The sequence below is a fragment of the Crinia signifera genome, chromosome 1 (genome assembly GCF_055691185.1).
Source record: "Crinia signifera chromosome 1, ASM5569118v1, whole genome shotgun sequence".
NCBI lineage: Eukaryota > Metazoa > Chordata > Amphibia > Anura > Myobatrachidae > Crinia > Crinia signifera.
In genome coordinates, this window is record NC_139217.1 from 78,582,689 (window position 1) to 78,603,109 (window position 20,421).

Here is a 20,421-nt window from a genome sequence, read left to right on the forward strand (position 1 = left end):
ACTCCTAAGACAAACTGGAAGGAAAGAACATGTTCAACTTTTTAAGGAGCGTATGTTTCATTCTAAAGAAGCACAGCTGTAAAGAACATACTGTAGCTGCTTATTTCCTTTGTAAAAATAGGAATGTGCTCTTACCTTGTCATTGACTACACTTTTTCCATCCCAGGCCCATCCTCTTTTAGTAAAATAGTTAACAGTGGCAAATTCAATCAAAGCGGAGAATACAAATGCGTAGCAAACAGCAATGAACCAATCCATAGCTGTGGCGTAGGCTACTTTTGGCAGCGAGTTTCTAGCACTGATGCTCAGTGTAGTCATGGTTAGCACAGTTGTGACACCTAGGAGAAAAAACAAGCATCAATCAATGTAACATGTTAAAGTTCAGCTTTACAGTTTTCCATTAAGGTTTTTATGGCCCATCTCCCTTTCTAGACATAAATGCGATGGATGTTTTGCTTTCATCTTTTAGCATTTACAACAGTTGGGTCCTCAAGGATTATTACAAGAAAACCACATAGGCAATTAGCCTCTTGTAGTCTCTTACTAAAATGTTCCAGATGCATCAAAGTGATATTCCATGTACTGCAATCCATTGCAAAGCTAGCCGATGGCACCTTGTTTTCCCGTAGTTCTCTCTTATGAATTACATTGACCTGAAATAATGTATAGGCATTTTAAAATGTATATCTAGAAGATTTAAATTGTGTTTACACTCTTGTTTGATATTGTTTTCTGCCTTTCCTCCTTTATAAGATTTTTTTCTGGTGTTTCTATTGATGGTTTCTTATTATTTCCAATCCACTGGGGAGTGTAATTGCAGCACACACCAGACTGCAGAGTTAAATCTTTCTGGATCCGCAGAGACTACATTATGAATCTGATGAAAGTATAACAAACGTGCACAGAGAAAAATGTGTCTGATCTTTTTGAATCTTGGAAAATGACTTAATCTGCATGCGCGCTTTGTTTGACTTCCACAGTGAGCACGTTTGTCTGTTTTACACCACAGATGGAGCCACGCTTATCCATCCCACCAGCGCACAGATTGACCCATTTTGAGGTGCCATTCACAGAGATAGGGACGTGCCAGCATCTCACACACACACACACACACACTCCTCCCGGTGCCGTGAATGGGCACACAAGTGTATCATACTCATGAGCGTCCCATTCTAGGCGAGCCTCAGCGAACAGCTTGCCGAGATGGGGAGCTTTCGGGATGGATAATCGCGGCTCCAGTTGTATGTGCAAAACTGGCAAATTTTCATTAAGTCAGATCTGCATAAAAATGTCCACATACATCTAGTGTTCTTGCAAGTTAAAAAGCCCTTTGTTAGCCCTGAGCATCTTTCTGGTGACCTTTATGATTAAAATGCACCTAATTCACAAAAAACTTATGCTAATTAAAAGGATATGTGGCATGCCTATATTCTGTGTGTGACTGTGGCTATATCTGCATAAGAAATACTACACTACATTTCGTAAGCAGATACAGGCACTGTTGCACATAAAATATAGGCCTGCTGCATATCATTTTAATCAGCAAAGTGTTCTGCCTGTGTGTCAAATTCACATACTGTAGTTATGCAAATAAGATGCATTGACACTAACGGAGTTGCATGGGATTGGTCATCTCACACTGCATAGCTAAATGAGGGTAGATGTTTGAGGACACCTATAGGCACACATGTGTGAACATGTTATTACTTAATGCCCCCATGACATCCTAATCCTACCTATTCAGTAGTAAATTTAGACACAATCCCAATGTGTACGAGTATGCATTGCCCATACGTGCTAGTGACCATTATTTTGGGCATGCAAAGTTCTAATGGATTCTTCCATACTACTCTTTGTGTGAGTGCCATGTCCATCTAACCCCTTAGTACAGATGTGCTCTCATACACTTTTCCTTTATGTTTAATTTGGCACAAGAAGTGACTGGATGGATTTCCATTAAAGTAGCATATTTTAACCCCTTCCTGACAGAGCCAGTTTTTGCCTTCCTGACAGAGCCCTTTTTTTCAAATCTGACATGTATCACTTAAGTGGGGATAACTTTTTTTTGCTTTTACTTATCCCAGTGATTTTGAGATTGTTTTTTCGTGTAAATTTTGGTCGATACAGTCTGTGTTTTTTTGTGAAAAATACCAAAATGTCGTAAAAAAAATGGAAAATTTAGCAATTTGCAAAATGTTAAATTTTCTGCTTGTGAGACAAATAATCATACCACTCAAAATAGTTAATAACTAACATAGACCATATGTCTACTTTATGTTTCCATCATTATTTCAACTTCCTTTTAATTTTTTTGGACACTAGGAGGCTTACAATATGAATAGCAAATTCTCAAATTTTCAAGAAAATTTCAAACACTGATTTTTTTAGGGACCAGTTCAGTTCTGATGTGACTTTGAGGGACTTGTATGTGAGACACCCCCATAAATGATGCCATTTCAAAAACTGCACCCCTCACAGTATTCAAAACAGCATTTTGGAAGTTTGTTAACCCTTTAGGTGTTTCACAGGAATTAAAACAAAGTGTAGGTGAAATTTCAAAATTTCATTTTTTTTGCAGATTTGCAATTTTAATACATTTTTCTAAGGAACACAGTAGATTTTACTAGAGAAATGTGACTAAAAATTGATTCCCCCAATTCTTTTGTTTTCATAAATATCCTATATGTGGCCCTAGTGTGCACGTTGACCAAACCACAGGCTTCATAATAGAAGGAGCACCTACTTGATTTTGGAGCCTCCTTTTTATGAGATTATTTTTTAGGCACCATGTAGGTTTCTAGGCACTATAAGATGCTAAAATTTAGGAACCCCCCCACAAGTGACCCCATTTTGCAAACTACACCCCTCAGGGAATTCATCTAGGGGTATAGTGTACATTTCAAACCCCCAGGGGTTTCACCAATTGTGGTACAACTGGGCAGTGAAAATGAAAAATTAAATTTTTTACACAAAAATGCATTTCTGGCTCAAAATTTTTCATTTTCACAAGGAATGAAGGAGACAAAGCACCCCAAAATCTGTGCCCCAATTTCTCCCGAGTACGGCAATGCCTCACATGTGACCAAAAAATACCATTTGGGTGCATGGCAGGACTCAGAAGGGAAGGAGTGATTTTTGGATTTTGCAGCTCAGATTCTGGTGTAATGTTGGTGGGTGCTATGTCGCATTAGCAAGACCCCCCAAGCACCAATACAGTGGAACCCCCCCACAAGTGACCCCATTTTGCAAACTACACCCCTCAGGGAATTCATCTAGGGGTATAGTGTACATTTCAAACCCCCAGAGGTTTCACCAATTTTGATACAACTGGGCTGTGCAAATGAAAAATTTAATTTTTTACACAAAAATGCAGTTCTGGCTCAAAATTTTTCATTTTCGCAAGAAATGAAGGAGAAAAAGCACCCCAAAATCTGTGCCCCAATTTCTCCCGAGTACGGCAATGTCTCACATGTGACCAAAAAATACCATTTGGGTGCATGGCAGGACTCAGAAGGGAAGGAGTGATTTTTGGATTTTGCAGCTCAGATTCTGGTGGAATGTTGGTGGGTGCTATGTCGCATTAGCAAGACCCCCCAAGCACCAATACAGTGGAACCCCCCCACAAGTGACCCCATTTTGCAAACTACACCCCTCAGGGAATTCATCTAGGGGTATAGTGTACATTTCAAACCCCCAGGGGTTTCACCAATTTTGATACAACTGGGCTGTGCAAATGAAAAATTACATTTTTTTACACAAAAATGCAGTTCTGGCTCAAAATTTTTCATTTTCACAAGGAATGAAGGAGAAAAAGCACCCCAAAATCTGTGCCCTAATTTCTCCCGAGTACGGCAATGTCTCACATGTGACCAAAAAATACCATTTGGGTGCATGACAGGACTCAGAAGGGAAGGAGTGATTTTTGGATTTTGCAGCTCAGATTCTGGTGGAATGTTGGTGGGTGCTATGTCGCATTAGCAAGACCCCCCAAGCACCAATACAGTGGAACCCCCCCACAAGTGACCCCATTTTGCAAACTACACCCCTCAGGGAATTCATCTAGGGGTATAGTGTACATTTCAAACCCCCAGGGGTTTCACCAATTTTGATACAACTGGGCTGTGCAAATGAAAAATTACATTTTTTTACACAAAAATGCAGTTCTGGCTCAAAATTTTTCATTTTCACAAGGAATGAAGGAGAAAAATCACCCCAAAATCTGTGCCCCAATTTCTCCCGAGTACGGCAATGTCTCACATGTGACCAAAAAATACCATTTGGGTGCATGGCAGGACTCATAAGGGAAGGAGTGATATTTGGATTTTGCAGCACAGATTCTGGTGGAATGTTGGTGGGTGCTATGTCGCATTAGCAAGACCCCCCAAGCACCAATACAGTGGAACCCCCCCACAAGTGACCCCATTTTGCAAACTACACCCCTCAGGGAATTCATCTAGGGGTATAGTGTACATTTCAAACCCCCAGGGGTTTCACCAATTTTGATACAACTGGGCTGTGCAAATGAAAAATTACATTTTTTACACAAAAATGCAGTTCTGGCTCAAAATTTTTCATTTTCACAAGGAATGAAGGAGAAAAAGCACCGCAAAATCTGTGCCCTAATTTCTCCCGAGTACGGCAATGTCTCACATGTGACCAAAAAATACCATTTGGGTGCATGGCAGGACTCAGAAGGGAAGGAGTGATTTTTGGATTTTGCAGCTCAGATTCTGGTGGAATGTTGGTGGGTGCTATGTCGCATTAGCAAGACCCCCCAAGCACCAATACAGTGGAACCCCCCCACAAGTGACCCCATTTTGCAAACTACACCCCTCAGGGAATTCATCTAGGGGTATAGTGTACATTTCAAACCCCCAGGGGTTTCACCAATTTTGATACAACTGGGCTGTGCAAATGAAAAATTACATTTTTTTACACAAAAATGCAGTTCTGGCTCAAAATTTTTCATTTTCACAAGGAATGAAGGAGAAAAATCACCCCAAAATCTGTGCCCCAATTTCTCCCGAGTACGGCAATGTCTCACATGTGACCAAAAAATACCATTTGGGTGCATGGCAGGACTCAGAAGGGAAGGAGTGATTTTTGGATTTTGCAGCTCAGATTCTGGTGGAATGTTGGTGGGTGCTATGTCGCATTAGCAAGACCCCCCAAGCACCAATACAGTGGAACCCCCCCACAAGTGACCCCATTTTGCAAACTACACCCCTCAGGGAATTCATCTAGGGGTATAGTGTACATTTCAAACCCCCAGGGGTTTCACCAATTTTGATACAACTGGGCTGTGCAAATGAAAAATTATATTTTTTACACAAAAATGCAGTTCTGGCTCAAAATTTTTCATTTTCACAAGGAATGAAGGAGAAAAAGCACCCCAAAATCTGTGCCCCAATTTCTCCCGAGTACGGCAATGTCTCACATGTGACCAAAAAATACCATTTGGGTGCATGGCAGGACTCAGAAGGGAAGGAGTGATTTTTGGATTTTGCAGCTCAGATTCTGGTGGAATGTTGGTGGGTGCTATGTCGCATTAGCAAGACCCCCAAAGCACCAATACAGTGGAAGCCCCCCACAAGTGACCCCATTTTGCAAACTACACCCCTCAGGGAATTCATCTAGGGGTATAGTGTACATTTCAAACCCCCAGGGGTTTCACCAATTTTGATACAACTGGGCAGTGAAAATGAAAAATTACATTTTTTTACACAAAAATGCAGTTCTGGCTCAAAATTTTTCATTTTCAGAAGGTATGAAGGAGAAAAAGCACCCCAAAATCTGTGCCCCAATTTCTCCCGAGTACGGCAATGCCTCATGTGTGACCAAAAAGTGCCAGGACTCAGAAGGGAAGGAGTGATATTTGGATTTTGCAGCACAGATTCTGGTGGAATGTTGGTGGGTGCTATGTCGCATTAGCAAGACCCCCAAAACACCAATACAGTGGAACCCCCCACAAGTGACCCCATTTTGCAAACTACATCCCTCAGGGAATTCATCTAGGGGTATAGTGTACATTTCAAACCCCCAGGGGTTTCACCAATTTTGATACAACTTGGCAGTGAAAATGAAAAATTACATTTTTTTACACAAAAATGCAGTTCTGGCTCACAATTTTTCATTTTCAGAAGGTATGAAGGAGAAAAAGCACCCCAAAATCTGTGCCCCAATTTCTCCCGAGTATGGCAATGCCTCATATGTGACCAAAAAATACCAGTTGGGTGCATGGCAGGACTCAGAAGGGAAGGAGTGATTTTTGGATTTTGCAGCTCAGATTCTGGTGGAATGAATGGTGGGTGCTATGTGGCATTAGCATGACCCCCGAAGCACGGTGAAATGATGAACCTAATAATCCATAGATGTGTGGTATATTTTAAAACACTCCTTTATACATAGGCCGGGTTTGTCGGGGCAAGTTTCACAGTGGAAAATAGTTTCCTTTCTTATTCCCTTTTTATAGCAAACTTTGCACCTTTTTTGTGTCCTGCCCTTTCTTGCAGTGGAGGGGATTTCGTTAGGAAAATTCTGCCCTGGTACAATACGGGGGCCAGTACTAGAAGTACTGGGGCCCTCTGCCTGCTGGTTCCCAAATATTAGGCACTTTATGACTTCCTCTTGAAAGTGCATAAATGTCCCCCTCTGGCTGGTAGAACGGAATAGCACGTAAGCGTTATACAGTGCCATCTGGATGATATACACGGCCAGCTTCTTGTACCAGATTTTTGTTTTCCGCAGGGCACTGTACGGCTTCAGTACCTGATCTGAAAGATCCACTCCGCCCATGTACCTATTGTAATCCAGGATACAATTAGGTTTTGAGGTGTGGGTACTGGTACCTCGTACAGGGACGGAGGTGGTACTGTCTCCATGAATTGTTGTCAGTATAAGGACATCCCTCTTGTCCTTATATTTGACCAACAACATATTTTCGGTGCATATTCCCCTGCTTTCACCCCTTCTCATTACTTGGGCAATGTGCGTTTTTGGGAGGCCTCTTTGGTTCTTACGCACAGTACCGCAAGCTGCTGTACCTCTTGAACCAAGGGCCTTAAACAGGGGGATGCTAGTGTAAAAGTTATCCACATAGAGGTGATAACCTTTATCCAGGAAGGGGTGCACTAAATCCCAGACAATTTTTCCACTAACACCTACGAGGGAGGGGGGGCATTCTGGCGGTTCAATTCTTGAATCCTTCCCTTCATATACCCTAAACCTGTGGGTGTACCCTGAGGTGCTTTAACACAGCTTATACATTTTTATGCCATACCTTGCCCTCTTACTGGTAAGGTACTGGCGGAATTTAACCCTTCCTTTAAAATGTATAAGGGACTCGTCGTTACAAATAAATTTTTCAGGGATGTACATCTCTTCAAATTTGGCACTGAAATGATCAATGACCGGCCTGACTTTGAATAGCCGGTCAAAGGTGGGATCATCTCTGGGTGGGCACTGTGCATTATCATTGTAATGCAAAAATTTAAGGATCATCTCAAAACGAGCCCGAGTCATGGCCATACGGTAAAATGGGGTGCTGTACAGAACATCTGTACTCCAATATTGCCTAATTTCTGGCTTTTTTACTATGCCCATATGAAACACCAGACCCCAAAACGTCATCATCTCTACTGCATCTACAGGGGTCCACCTAGCAAATGATGACGTGGGGTTTTGAGCAATGAACTGCTGGGCATATAAATTAGTTTGGTCCACCATTAAATTTATAAAATCATCAGAGAAAAATAATTTGAAAAAGTCAATTTCTCTGAGACCTGTGGAATCAAATTGGATTCCTGGCATGGCCAAAAACTCAGGAACCTGGGGCTCAAAATTGTCTGGTGGTGGGGTCCATACGAGATCAATTATTGGGGGGGGGTCTCAGCTGCTCTACGGGGGCGTCTTTGAGGGGGTCCCTCATCACCAGAGGAGGAAGAGGAGCTTAAGACGAAGCCTTCAAATTCCCCGCTTGCATCACTGGCTGTGTCAGAGTCAGAGGCAAGCATGGCATATGCCTCCTCCGCTGAATACATTCTTCTGGATGACTGGGATGACATTTGGGATGACATTTGGAATGCCATTTTTATTTTTGTGTTTCTGGTAGTGAAATGTTTCAACACGTGTATAGTGTAGGGGGGGTACAAACTTTATTTCAACCCAGGGGGGTATGTAGTGTGTAGTGTGTATGTAGTGCAGAAAAAAAAAATACTTTATACAGGAATTTGATCCCAATAAAAAAAAAAAAAATTGAAGGGGTTAAAAAAAAAAAAAATTGAAGGGGTTAAAAAAAAAAAAAAAAAAGGTCCTGCGCCAAAAATTGAGCACAGATGTTGGTCAGTAACGTCCGTCACTGAACAGCGCTCAAAGGCAACAGGAATTTGATCAAAAAAAATAAATAAAATAGATCAACCCTGTGCCGAAAAAGCTGATCAGTGATGTACGTCACTAATCAGCGCACAGTGGCCACAGGACACCCACAAAATCACAGTGTGTGTAAAAAAAAAAATTAAAAAAAGACCCCACAGCACCCTCAAAAAAATAAAAAGGTGATCACTGATGCGACACTGATTACCAGTGAGGGGCAGCAGGTGCACAACCTTTGGTGCAACTGACAGTGCAACTGGCAGCAACTGACAGGTATATATAAAAAAAAAAAACTCTGCACCCCCAAAAAGTTGCTGATCACCTCAGATATAGTGATCAGCACAAAAGGCGGGGGCAGCAGACACAAAATATAGCACTCTCTATCACTCTCTGTCACTATCTCTCTCTATCTCTCTCTATCTCTCTTATCTCTCACTATCTATCACTCTATGACACTGCAGCAGCAGCACTGACAGTAATATATATAAAAAATAACCCCTGCACCCCCAAAAAGTTGCTGGGGGTGCACAAAAGGGGGACAGCAGACACAAAATATAGCACTCTCTGTCACTATCTCTCTCTATCTCTCTCTCTCTATCTCTCTATCTCTCACTATCTATCACTCTATGACACTGCAGCAGCAGCACTGACAGGTATTTATATAAAAAAAAAACCCTGCGCCCCCAAAAAGTTGCTGATCAGTTAATTTATACTGATCAGCACAAAAGGGGGGGGCAGCAGTCAGTTATATAAAAAATATATAGCACAATCTGTCACTATCTCTCTATCTCTCTCTATCTCTCTATCTATAACTTTATCACACTGCAGCAGCACAAAATATAGCACTCTCTGTCACTAGCCCTCTCTATCTCTCTCTATCTCTCTCTCTCTATCTCTCTATCTATACTCGATGACACTGCAGCAGCACAACACAGCACAGGAAGTCACAGCAAGAAGCAAGAAGTAGCAAGATCCAGGCAGTGATCAGGTAAGTATTTTGTAAGGTTCAGGTCAGTATACTGCGGCAGCTAGGCACGGTGACCGCACTGCACGCAATTCCAGACCGGAATGGCGTCTGCAGTGCAGTCACCGTTAGTTTAAACCCCCCTCCATGGCTGTGATTGGTTCGTCGGTCCGACGAACCAATCACGGCCTTTGGGGGCGGGCGGGGTGAGGTGGGGTGACACCAGTGTCACCCTTACACCCCGCGGTGATTGGTGCTGTACTTTACAGCACCAATCACCTCCGATCCCTGTGTCACCGGCGAACGTTATTCGCCGGTGACACAGAAAACGCTGTAATTGGCTGTTCACACTGAACAGCCAATCACAGCGATCGCCGACGGGGGGGCGGCATCGCAGCCCCCCCTGGGCATGCAGGGACATGTCTGCTGTCAGGGACAGCAGACATCGTACCTCTGTCACTGCGTCTCTAGACGCAGTGACAGTTTGAAGCCATGACGTATATATACGTCATGTGTCGGGAAGTACATCCCGGCCATGACGTATATATACGTCAAATGTCGGGAAGGGGTTAAGGAAAATTACAAGGTGTTGCTATGTCGCAGATTCTGTTGCATGGCTTATTTGGCCATATGGTTAGAATGGGGAAAAGTGTATGTGGACAATCTGTATGTACTCATCTACTGTAAGTTACGCTATGCAGAATGACAGGTACTTGTGTACTAGCACGGCGCCTACGATATTTAGTTGCCCGATTTTGTATCGCTTCGCATCACATGCCATACACCCGATGGCATGCGATGCGATTTTGACCCATATACGATATTAAATTGTATAAGCACCCTAATGGGTGCTTACAATGCTTAAATGCACCCCCATGCCACCCCCCAAGTATAAACGTGAACCCGAAGCGTGGCGAGTGCAGCGAGCCCGCGAGGGGCGGCGGTACGCGTCCTACGACCTTTTCATACCCCCACTATCCACGTCGGCGTGGAGTTGATTTTATAAAGTGTGGGGAGCGCAGCGAGCCACCGAGCCCGAAGCGTGGCGAGCGCACGCGGATACCTGTGAAGCCCGCAAGGGGACGTGTACACCTGTGAAGGTATCCGCGTCCCCTCGCAGGGCTCGCTGCACTCACCATGCTTCGGGCTCGGTGGCTCGCTGCGCTCGCCACACTTTATGAAATCAACTCCGCGCCGACGTGGATAGTGGGGGTATGAAAAAGTCGTAGGATGCGTACCGCTGCGCTCGCCACGCTTTGGGTTCACGTGGGGGTGCATTTAAGCATTGTAAGCACCCATTAGGGTGCTTATACAATTTATAATCGCATCCCATCGCATTGTATGGGATTGTATGCCATATACAATGTCATACAATTTTAAAATTGTATGACTTTGTAGAACATCGGACGATATCGCATCGCATGCGATATGGTCTGCGATGCGATGGGCGCTGTGCTAGTACACAAGTACCGAATGGCATTTTGTAACAGCCCCATTATTGCTTATTTTCAGTTTTATCAGCAACTGTCAAAGTAGATTTACTCTGCTGCAAAACCCCACGTAACTCATAGGTGAGCCATAACTAAATAAGTATTGACAGACTTGCAGTATATCAAACACACCAACAGATTAGCCATTAGAATGTGCTCTCCTTTTATGTTGCAAGATGCATTTTGGATACTGGCTAATGTGTACATATCTCTAGCAAGATCTCTTGTGGCCAAATATTGCAGGTCTTAGATCTCTAATGGCTACATCATGCAGACTCCTGATGTCTGACAGCTGCATAGTGCAGATCCCAAGTCTCTGGTGGCATAACAACGCTAACCTCAATAAAAAGTACTAACAGTTTACGTGGTTTCTGCCTAACAGATATGCTCAGTGCTTCTCTAAAGAAAAGTACATGGAACTGTCATAGATATTAGTCTACGTTGGCAATGGCCAGTGGCCATCAATGGCTAACATCATTTTGCCAACGATGGTGAAGATCTGATAATCTGAGGCTACAATGGCATTTGTTTTCTATCTGTGCAACTTAGCCCCACCCTAATAAGCCCCACCCCTTTCACTATTTGGCTAGTGCCACCCACAGCAGACATGTTTATCCATGGTTCCCAGTTAATGGTTTTATGCCATCAATGTTGACCACAAATGGCAACATCAATTATCCACTAATGGCCATCCCTAGAACACATCAACCTTCTTATTTAGTGAACAATGCCAGACATCCAATAATCAAAAAAGTTAAGGAATAGATATATGCACTAATGCTGCAAAGCTGAGACATCACCAAACAAATACAGAATACATATTGTACAATACCAAAAAAAATGTCAAGGGTCTCCAGGCGCTAAGAAAGTCATTTAGAATTTTCTTGGTGATATACGCTGATGGAAGTTGACGATTCACAGAGAAGGGAAGAGATAGCAGTTTCCTTCTATTGGTCTGCTCTCTATGCGAGCACAGCCTACCAATACAGTAGACTATTTCTATTATAATGGAAAGAGCGATGTGAAAGTTTCTAGTGGCAGTACGCTACAAAGTGGCCTTGTGGAGGGGACTTGCTCATGTTGTTTTACATTTATTGCTATTATAAGTAGTCTCCTGTAGCCGCAACCACCAATCGCATTAGCTGTGATTATAACACCTTGCAGGCACATCAGTCACTGAACGATAGCCAGTAGAGGAGAGGCGCAGAATGGCATCTGTTATATTAATATACAGTACTGTGACTCCTCTTTAGAGGTCACCCAAGTTACTGTGTACTATTATCTGCTACTTTCAAAATATTGATAATAAAAACCTGGAGAATGGGAGAAAGGATCAAATACGAGAGATATAAAACATTGGCAAACTTGTCAAGACTATGAATTTTTTTACTTATTGATTAATGTTTTGTGTTCATCGTCCTTCATGCTTTTCATAAATTCTGAGACACTGTGACATTATCAAGAATTTTTTTTAATGTTTATAATGCTTGATAGTTGTATTGATGGATGTGTGTGGTTATAAATGAAGATTTGATATATAAATAATGTTTATTTTGTGATAATTAGTAGCACCATTGGAAATAAACTGTTGATGTTCTATGGGACAGGTGTTTATAATGTATAATATAATCATAAATCATTTTTGTACCAACAATTTTTTAAGTGTTTTTAAACATATAGTAGCCATGCTTTAAAATATGAAACATTGTGTATTACTTCTGTATACTTTAACTTTTCACATAATGCTCACTGGCCCTATAAGCACAAATGTTTTATACTCCAATCACTGCAGGCGTTGACTTTGTTGACCTCTAAAGATGAATTAACCTCTGAGGAGGCGCCAGCTGTAGTGTGAAACTAGGTAGGTTGCCAGCGGACCTTCTATGCTGCCCTGTATGTCCCCGCTGTCACAAAGAAAGATTAGCTTTGTTTGAAAAAAACAATCTTCCTGGTGACGCTCCTAAAACTGAAAGTGACAGGTTCTGTTTGCTGTATTCCCTACTGTAATAGCAAGTTACATTCTCAAAGGTTATGCTGGCACAAAAGTTTTGGTATACGCATTATTAAACTAATTGTCCAATGACAACACCTTTTTATATACTGTACCATTCTGATAACAAACAAAATCTAATTACAGACCCAGTGCCTGGTAATTAGTCTTAATGACTAATTTCTAAAGTTTATTTTTAAAGTTTTTTGCCAAGTGAATTTGTGAAATTAGGTGTGAAAATTGCCAAGCAAACATTTTTATTTATCATAATGACCTGTAATGCGTTATATAGGAAAAAGAATATTTTTCTATGCAACATTTTTTATTTGAATTTATATAACAAATGTGAGTGACTGGCATTTTTAGCAGATATTTTGAACATCTCTCACAGAGATGTTGGTACTCAAAGGGTTAAGGAAGAAAATAATTAAAGAACCAGTTTCTTCAAGGGTGGGATAAAGAATCAAATGGAATTTTCTCAATCTTAATGCCCAATACTTTTACAAGTACGGTACTGTACGCATAGGTGTGCGCAGCCCATTTTATTAGGGGGTGCACAATTGTAGGGCGATATTGGGGATCAATGACATTGTGGGGGTCCCGGCCGGCGATGTCACCTCCAATCGCCTGCTCAGGACCCTCCTCCGCCAGGTGGGACGCCGTGGGACAATTTGCTGGGGGGGATGCCTGGGGGATGCCGGTGTAAAGGGGACAGATACTGGGTTGCACCCGAGTCCAAAAACCCAGGTGCAACCTGCCATTTTGGTGGTATCAGTGGAAGCAGTATGAAATCCCGGCGGTCGGGATCCCGGCGTTCAAAATCCCGACGCCGGAATCACGACCGCCGAAATCCCGACAAGGGGGAACGTGGATCGCCCCCCCTTGCGGGCTCGCTGCGCTCGCCACGCAGCGGGCCCGGTGCCTCGCTACACTCGGCACACTAATTTATTCTCCCTCCAGGGGTGTCGTGGACACCCCAGGAGGGAGAAAGTGTCGGGATTTCGGCGGTCGGGATTCTGAACGCCGGGATCCCGACCGCCGGGATTTTAACTGCATCACGTATCAGTGACAGTGACTGCTGCAGCAGCTCATGGCCACAAAACCACAGTAAAAAGCCATTTATTTTACTTTAATATTTTATCATACCTCCCAACATGACTTGGCTTGGCGTAGTGGCTGGCTGCCTGTGACTGAGTTGAGGAGTTCCCGACGTGTTGGCCGGCGTGCTGGCTCTGAAAGGCAGGTGGGAAGCGAGGGAGTGGTGCGGGCAGAAGGGTCAGAGTGCAAGCAGGAGGGCGGGCGGACGCGAGGTCAGGGGTGTGCACTGTGATCGCGTCATCGTGCGCAGTGAGGTTATTGTTTATAGGGTCGGGGGCTGACCTCAGTGGAGCCAGCAGCATCGCAGGTCTTGCAGCACCCGGTCTGAACCCAGCCGCCGCAGCGATGATGTGTATTGTTGGCGTGTGGGCTGGAGGTCAGCGGCGGCAGGCAGTTAATGCAATCCTGTCCACCACCGGCCGGTAACCGGGTGCTGCGCTGCTGTGGCCCGGGAATAAACATTTTAGTGTGCAATCGTGTGGGTGTGCCTGCGGTGATTAGGAGGTGCCTGTGCACCCCTGGCACCCCCCATGCGCACGCCTATGACTGTACGTCAGAGCACTTAACCAAGTCCTGTAACAGACAATTGCAATCTGGACAAGTAACAGGGCTTGCTTAGCTGCAGTACAAACACAGTATATACCCTAATGGATACTGAGCAAAGGGTACTGAGCAAGACACTCCAATATACTATAATATTTCATCATTGTGTTGCTAAATAAATGTCAATATTAATATATGTCATTAAGGGTCATTTTATAAATTAAATTGGCATGGTACATCCCCCTGGGGGTATTTTGGAGCTCATGCAGGATTTCAAGAATTATGTGGGCATGAGCGCATAAGGGGAAATTTGTGGCAAGTAATGGTCCTAGAGCATGAGGAATATTTGGAGCTAGTATAGGGGATGTGAGGCATTTTGGATGGTTGGAATAAAAATCTGGTAATGTATAGGAGTAAATGACAAGTGACCAATTGGTTGACCCAAATGGACTTAACCAACTTTTTCAAACAAACATTTTTGTCCATGGTGAGAGTTTGGGGGTTATTTTGGTTCACTCTTTCTGACAAAATGCTTCTTAGATGGACAAAACCATGTGCACTGCAGATGGGGGCAGATGTTACTTGTGCAGAGAGAGTTAGATTTGGGTGGGGTTTTACTTCAAAGTGAGATCTATATTGCAGTGTAAAAATAAAGTAGTCAGTATTTACCCTGCACAGAAACAAAATAACTCACCCAAATCTAATTCTCTCTGCACATGTTACACCTGCCCCCCTGCAGTGCACATGGTTTTGTCCATTGAAGAATGATTTTGTCAGATAGAGGGAACTAGAATAAGGCCCTTTGAGAGCACATGATTGATTGGCATTTGCTTCTTTGCATTACCAGATTTTCACTCCAAACAGCCAACTAGCTGGATGCTTGGCCAGATGATCTTAAGGTGTAGTATGCATTATTTTGGGGCTGGGTCTAACTAGAGCATCCCAGAATCTTAGGACGATATTTAATAGGGTGCGTTTTTTTTATTTTTGCGGGTTTTTTTCGCAAAAACTGCCGTTTTCGGACATTTTCCGAAAATCGCATATTTTATATGTTGCGATTTTCGGAAAAATTCGCATTTTTTAAAGGTGCGATTTTTAGTTAGACTTTGGTTAATTGTTAAATAAGACCTTTGGTTTTGGGAATCGGTTTATAAGGTGGATATCACTATTATATAAAAACCCGCAAGCCAGAATGTCGATAAATGGGTTTACATCCCCGCTGTTCCCCCTCTTTAGGGGGACCAGACAGGGATGCCCCCTTTCCCCCCTGCTATTTGCAGTAGCAGTCGAACCCTTGGCCTGTATATTAAGAAAGCAACTAGAGGGAGTGGGGCCAGGAGCAGGACATGGCCTGAACCAGAATGAAGAACTACAGGTCCTTATGGACAAGTGGGCTGCAGATATCCCGCAGGTGACGGAGATAGTCTGGGGGAGGGCACTGGCAGCCCCGGGAAGGGCCACCACTTCAGTCCGAATCCAGCAAGTACAATTCAACATCCTCCATAGGAGTTATTTAACCCCGGTCAGATTAAAAAAAATTGCAGGAACTCAATCTGATTGCTGTCCGAAATGTAGGGCGGAGGTAGGGTCTTTTTGGCACCTCTTATGGGATTGCAAGGTGATCAAGGAGTTTTGGGAGGAGGTGGTGGATAAGTTGGTGACGGTGGGTGTACCTCGAGGGGTCCTTACAGTGCTCAGCATGGTAATGGGCGTGTGGGAGAAGGAAGATCTAAATGGTGAATGGAAGGATCTAGTGATTAATGTGTCAGCAATAGCGAAAGTCATCATCGCAAGGCAATGGATGGCCTCCTCGGGCCCTAATGTCACTGAATGGGTGAACCTAGTCAACAGTACGTGTGAGCACGAGAGATATGTATATGCCTTCAGAGGGGCTGTGGTTAAATACGGGAAGATTTGGGGAAGATGGAGATACTCAAGGCTCTTTAAAGTGGTAGCCAGGAATGAGGGCGAGTGAGGTAAAGAGATGTGAAAGGGATAGTTCTAGCACATTTAATGAGCACATTATGTTTATTCAGGTAAATGGGAGTTAATTTCGAATGAGAATTAAGTGGGGACAATTAGAAACTGTAAAAACTAAAAGATAAATACACAGGTTGGGTTCTGGTACTTTGTGATAATATTAATATTATACCACAAACACGGATTAAATAAAAGGGACAAAGATAGTAACACTGATAATTTTGATATTTAATAATCAACACGGGTAAAAAAAATAGCAACACGGATAGTTAACCTTGATAAATCGTGGATGGAGTATAGCAAAGGGAGTGGGGGGAGAGGGGGGGAGGGGGGATAATAGAAAGGAAAGTAGTGGGTAAAGGGGATACACAAAAGAATAATAAATGATTTAATTTAAAATTCAAAGGCCAAATAGGAACTACGTTCACACCTAGATATATCACGAGTATAATGGCATGTTTAATGGAAGAAAAAAGTAGAAAAAGTAGGATATTTGATCACGATGTGTTTTTTTTTTTGTTATTACTATCCCTTTTTTCCCCTTTCCCTCCCTTTCTCTTCCTACTCAATAAGGAACAGATAAAGGGCAATAGTAGCTTAGTAACTACGGTAGGAACCGGGATATCATGAATTAAGAACTGGTGTGTAGGGGAACTTTCGAAGGAGCAGCACCAGGAAAATAATAAATAAAATTTTGTAAATTTAATCCAGAATGAGCGGAACGGTAGTAAATAGTTGAAAGAAAGGCTAGTGAGGATACGATAGGTCAGGGGTATGTATGGTGGGGTGGGGGGGGGGGTTATATGTAATTTATTGTTGTACTTACATGATTGTATCTAGATATTTTTTTTGGTATATTGGCGTATGATCTGCGATCGTACGGTTGTATTGTTATGTTGTTTTATAAAAATAAAAAAAAATGTATAAATAAAGACTCAAAAAAAAATCGCATCCTGATGTTTTCCCATTAAAAAGTATAGAACTCGCATATTTAATGGGTTGCAATTTTTAGTAAAGGTTACTAAAAATCGCAAAAAAAATAGACCAGGTTCTGACTGGCGATTTTGTCAGAAACATGCACAGATCATTGAGATCTGTGCATGGTTCTATTGTAAAAAAATAGTTAAAACAAAAAAAAAAAACGGCTTGCGGTCCCCCCTCCTAAGCATAAACAGCTCCGGGCTCAAAAAGCCGGTGCTGGTATCATAAAATCAGAGGGACAAACAAATAGGGGTTCCCTTGATTTAATGAAACCAGCACCAGGCTCAAGGTCCAGCACTGGTTCCCAAAATACGGGGGACAAAATGACTAGGGGTCCCCCGTATTTTAAGAACCAGCACCAGACCCAACCAGCCAACAGGGTAATGCCACAGCCAGGGGACACTTATTATATAAGGTCCCGTGGCCAAAGCATTATCCCCGTGGCTGGTCAGCATGGGCAGGGGTCCTGGGGAAGTGGGGACCCCCCCAATGCGCTATTTTGCAGCGAAATCGCATCTCATTAAATATGCGAAAATCGGCCCAATAACGCGATTTTAAAAAGTGCGATTTTGTGTGATTTTTATACATGCTTAAAAATCGCATGTCATTAAATTTCACCCTTAGTCTCCCTGTAATCATGGAAACCAGGCCAGACTTATGCTTGAACTGGTTGAATGTTTGGGGTTGAAACTATTTTTACAAAAAAATGTATTATATTTAGACTTCAGGGCTCAGAACATGTGGACTGCTTTATTATAGATGGTAGTCACTATTTTGTTGTATGTGTTAGCCATCAGGTCACAACTGTGTTCACTGTTCTATAGTTTAGAGGTTTGAAAATTACCAAGTTTCATTTACCGAGTTTTATCAATAATATTTGATCATGCTTTATTTTTGTTTTTTTTTTATATTATCATTTTTAGTAGCTTATATAGCATTAAAATTGTGTTCTTTTGTGATTATTCCATCTATGATTATGCACTCAAATGGGGTACATTTATGGATTTTAATGGGTTTTAAATTAAATTTAAATTTAAAATGCAAGATATATTTAAAAAAAAAATTATATTAGCCTTCAGGGTATTGAAAAACCAAAAATGTTTTCTACCTGCTCTTCTATCTTTGAGTAAAAATATTTTACAGACATCCCTGAAGTGCTCACTTCTGGCAAACTTTTCTCAGCCATTTTTGTTCTGAACTTTTTGTTTTTGTAGGAGAAGAGGAAACTATGCACTAGGGATATGAAAATATAGTTTGTATAGGAAATACTGACTTAAAAACAGCTGTCCTCTGTAGTGGCCTCTATGCATTTAAGGGTTAATATATTTAAGAGTGACCATAATTTGGAAATCAACAAACTAATATAGACAAACATTTACAGTATACTGATGTTTTATATTGAGGTAAGAGGGTTAATACACATTCATCAAGGCCAAGCATCTGTCATTTTCAAGAAGGTTCTTAACACAATTGACAACCTTAGATTTCCAAAATGATTGTGTAAAATCATGATTTATAGTGGGATTATTCCACAATGGTGGTTTGCGTCTAATTTCTTTATGAATAACTGTGCTTTTTTCATGGCCAAGATGTTTAACGATTCGGTACTCTTTACCTAGAACGGCGCCCATCGCGACCATCGCGACCATCGTATGCACTAAAAAACGGGTGCGATGCGATGGCCGCGATGGCCGCGATTTCCCAAAGAGACCAATGTTAAAAGTGAGATTGGACGCGATTTTAGTGTTCAATGCCTCAATGCCCGCGATTTTTCCATAGGAAACAATGTTAAATGGGCCACAGAGCCCAAATAGTCACCCTAAAGTGTTAACGGCACCCCACGATCAACGTCAACCCGAAGCGTGGCGAGCGCAGCGAGCCCGCGAGGGGCGGCAGTACGCGTCCTCCGACCTTTTCATACCCCCACTATCCACGTCGGCGTGGAGTTGAGAATAGAATAGTGTGGCGAGCGCAGCGAGCCCGAAGCGTGGCGAGCGCAGCGAGCCCCGCGAGGGGACGCGGATACCTTCACAGGTAAACGCGTCCCTTCGCGGGCTTCACAGGTAACCGCGTCCCCTCGCGGGGCTCGCTGCGCTCGCCGCGATTCGGGCTCGGTGGCTCGCTGCGCTCGCCACACTATTCTATTCTCAACTCCACGCCGACGTGGATAGTGGGGGTATGAAAAGGTCGGAGGACGCGTACCGCCGCCCCTCGCGGGCTCGCTGCGCTCGCCACGCTTCGGGTTCACGTTGATCGTGGGGTGGCGTTAAAAATTGTGGGGGCCATTTAAGACTTCAGGGGGACTATTAGGGCTCTGTGGCCCATTTAACATTGTTTCCTATGTAAAAATCGCGGGCATTGAGGCATTTAACACTAAAATCGCGTCCAATCTCACTTTTAACATTGATCCCTATGGGAAAATCGCGGGCATCGCGCGCATCGCGTCGCATCCGTTTTTTATGTGCATGCGATGGCCGCGATGCCCACGATTTTTTACCCCCGACGCCCGCGATGCTAATCGCGGGCGCCGTTCTAGGTAAAGAGTACCAACGATTCTATTGAAGTTGAGAAAAAGATCATTTTGAATATGGTTAAGATGCAGATTTTTTTTTTAAAAGGCCAAATCTCGGAAAATGCCTTTGTTTTGGGGTTTGGTTATGCTCCGCTTATGCAAAAAGCCTGTAATGCGATTGAATCTGGGGCTATCTTCAGAACAGCATTGCCCTATAGATGCCTATGGGCTTAAATTGTGTCTTTCTGTTTCGGCACCCAACCGGATCCAGCCCAGGACCTCTACCGTGGACACTTCAATTGACACATGCGCAAAGAGAACTCAGAGTCTTAAACCTATTATTCCTAGCATCTCAAAGGACAGCTCTTATCGCAAGAGCTATCCTTTGTGAAAATCTTCATACATAAGGCAATAGTAAACACCAATATGCATAGGGAGAGCGGCAGAATCCATCGCAAGCAAAATGTGATGCTATTGTATATGACTGCTACTT

The 20,421-nt window shown here is 42.9% G+C and overlaps 1 protein-coding gene across 2 annotated transcripts in view; it reads right to left on the reverse strand.

Annotated features, from left to right (window-relative positions):
- The window catches only part of LOC146050578 (gamma-aminobutyric acid receptor subunit alpha-2-like), a 178,538-nt gene that overhangs the window by 11,957 nt on the left and 146,160 nt on the right, over positions 1 to 20,421 (reverse strand). For both annotated transcript variants that reach the window (XM_083167774.1, XM_083167694.1), the window contains exon 9: positions 136 to 338. In XM_083167774.1, the coding sequence (XP_083023900.1) occupies positions 136 to 338 (203 nt within the window). The remainder of the gene's footprint in view (positions 1 to 135; positions 339 to 20,421) is intronic.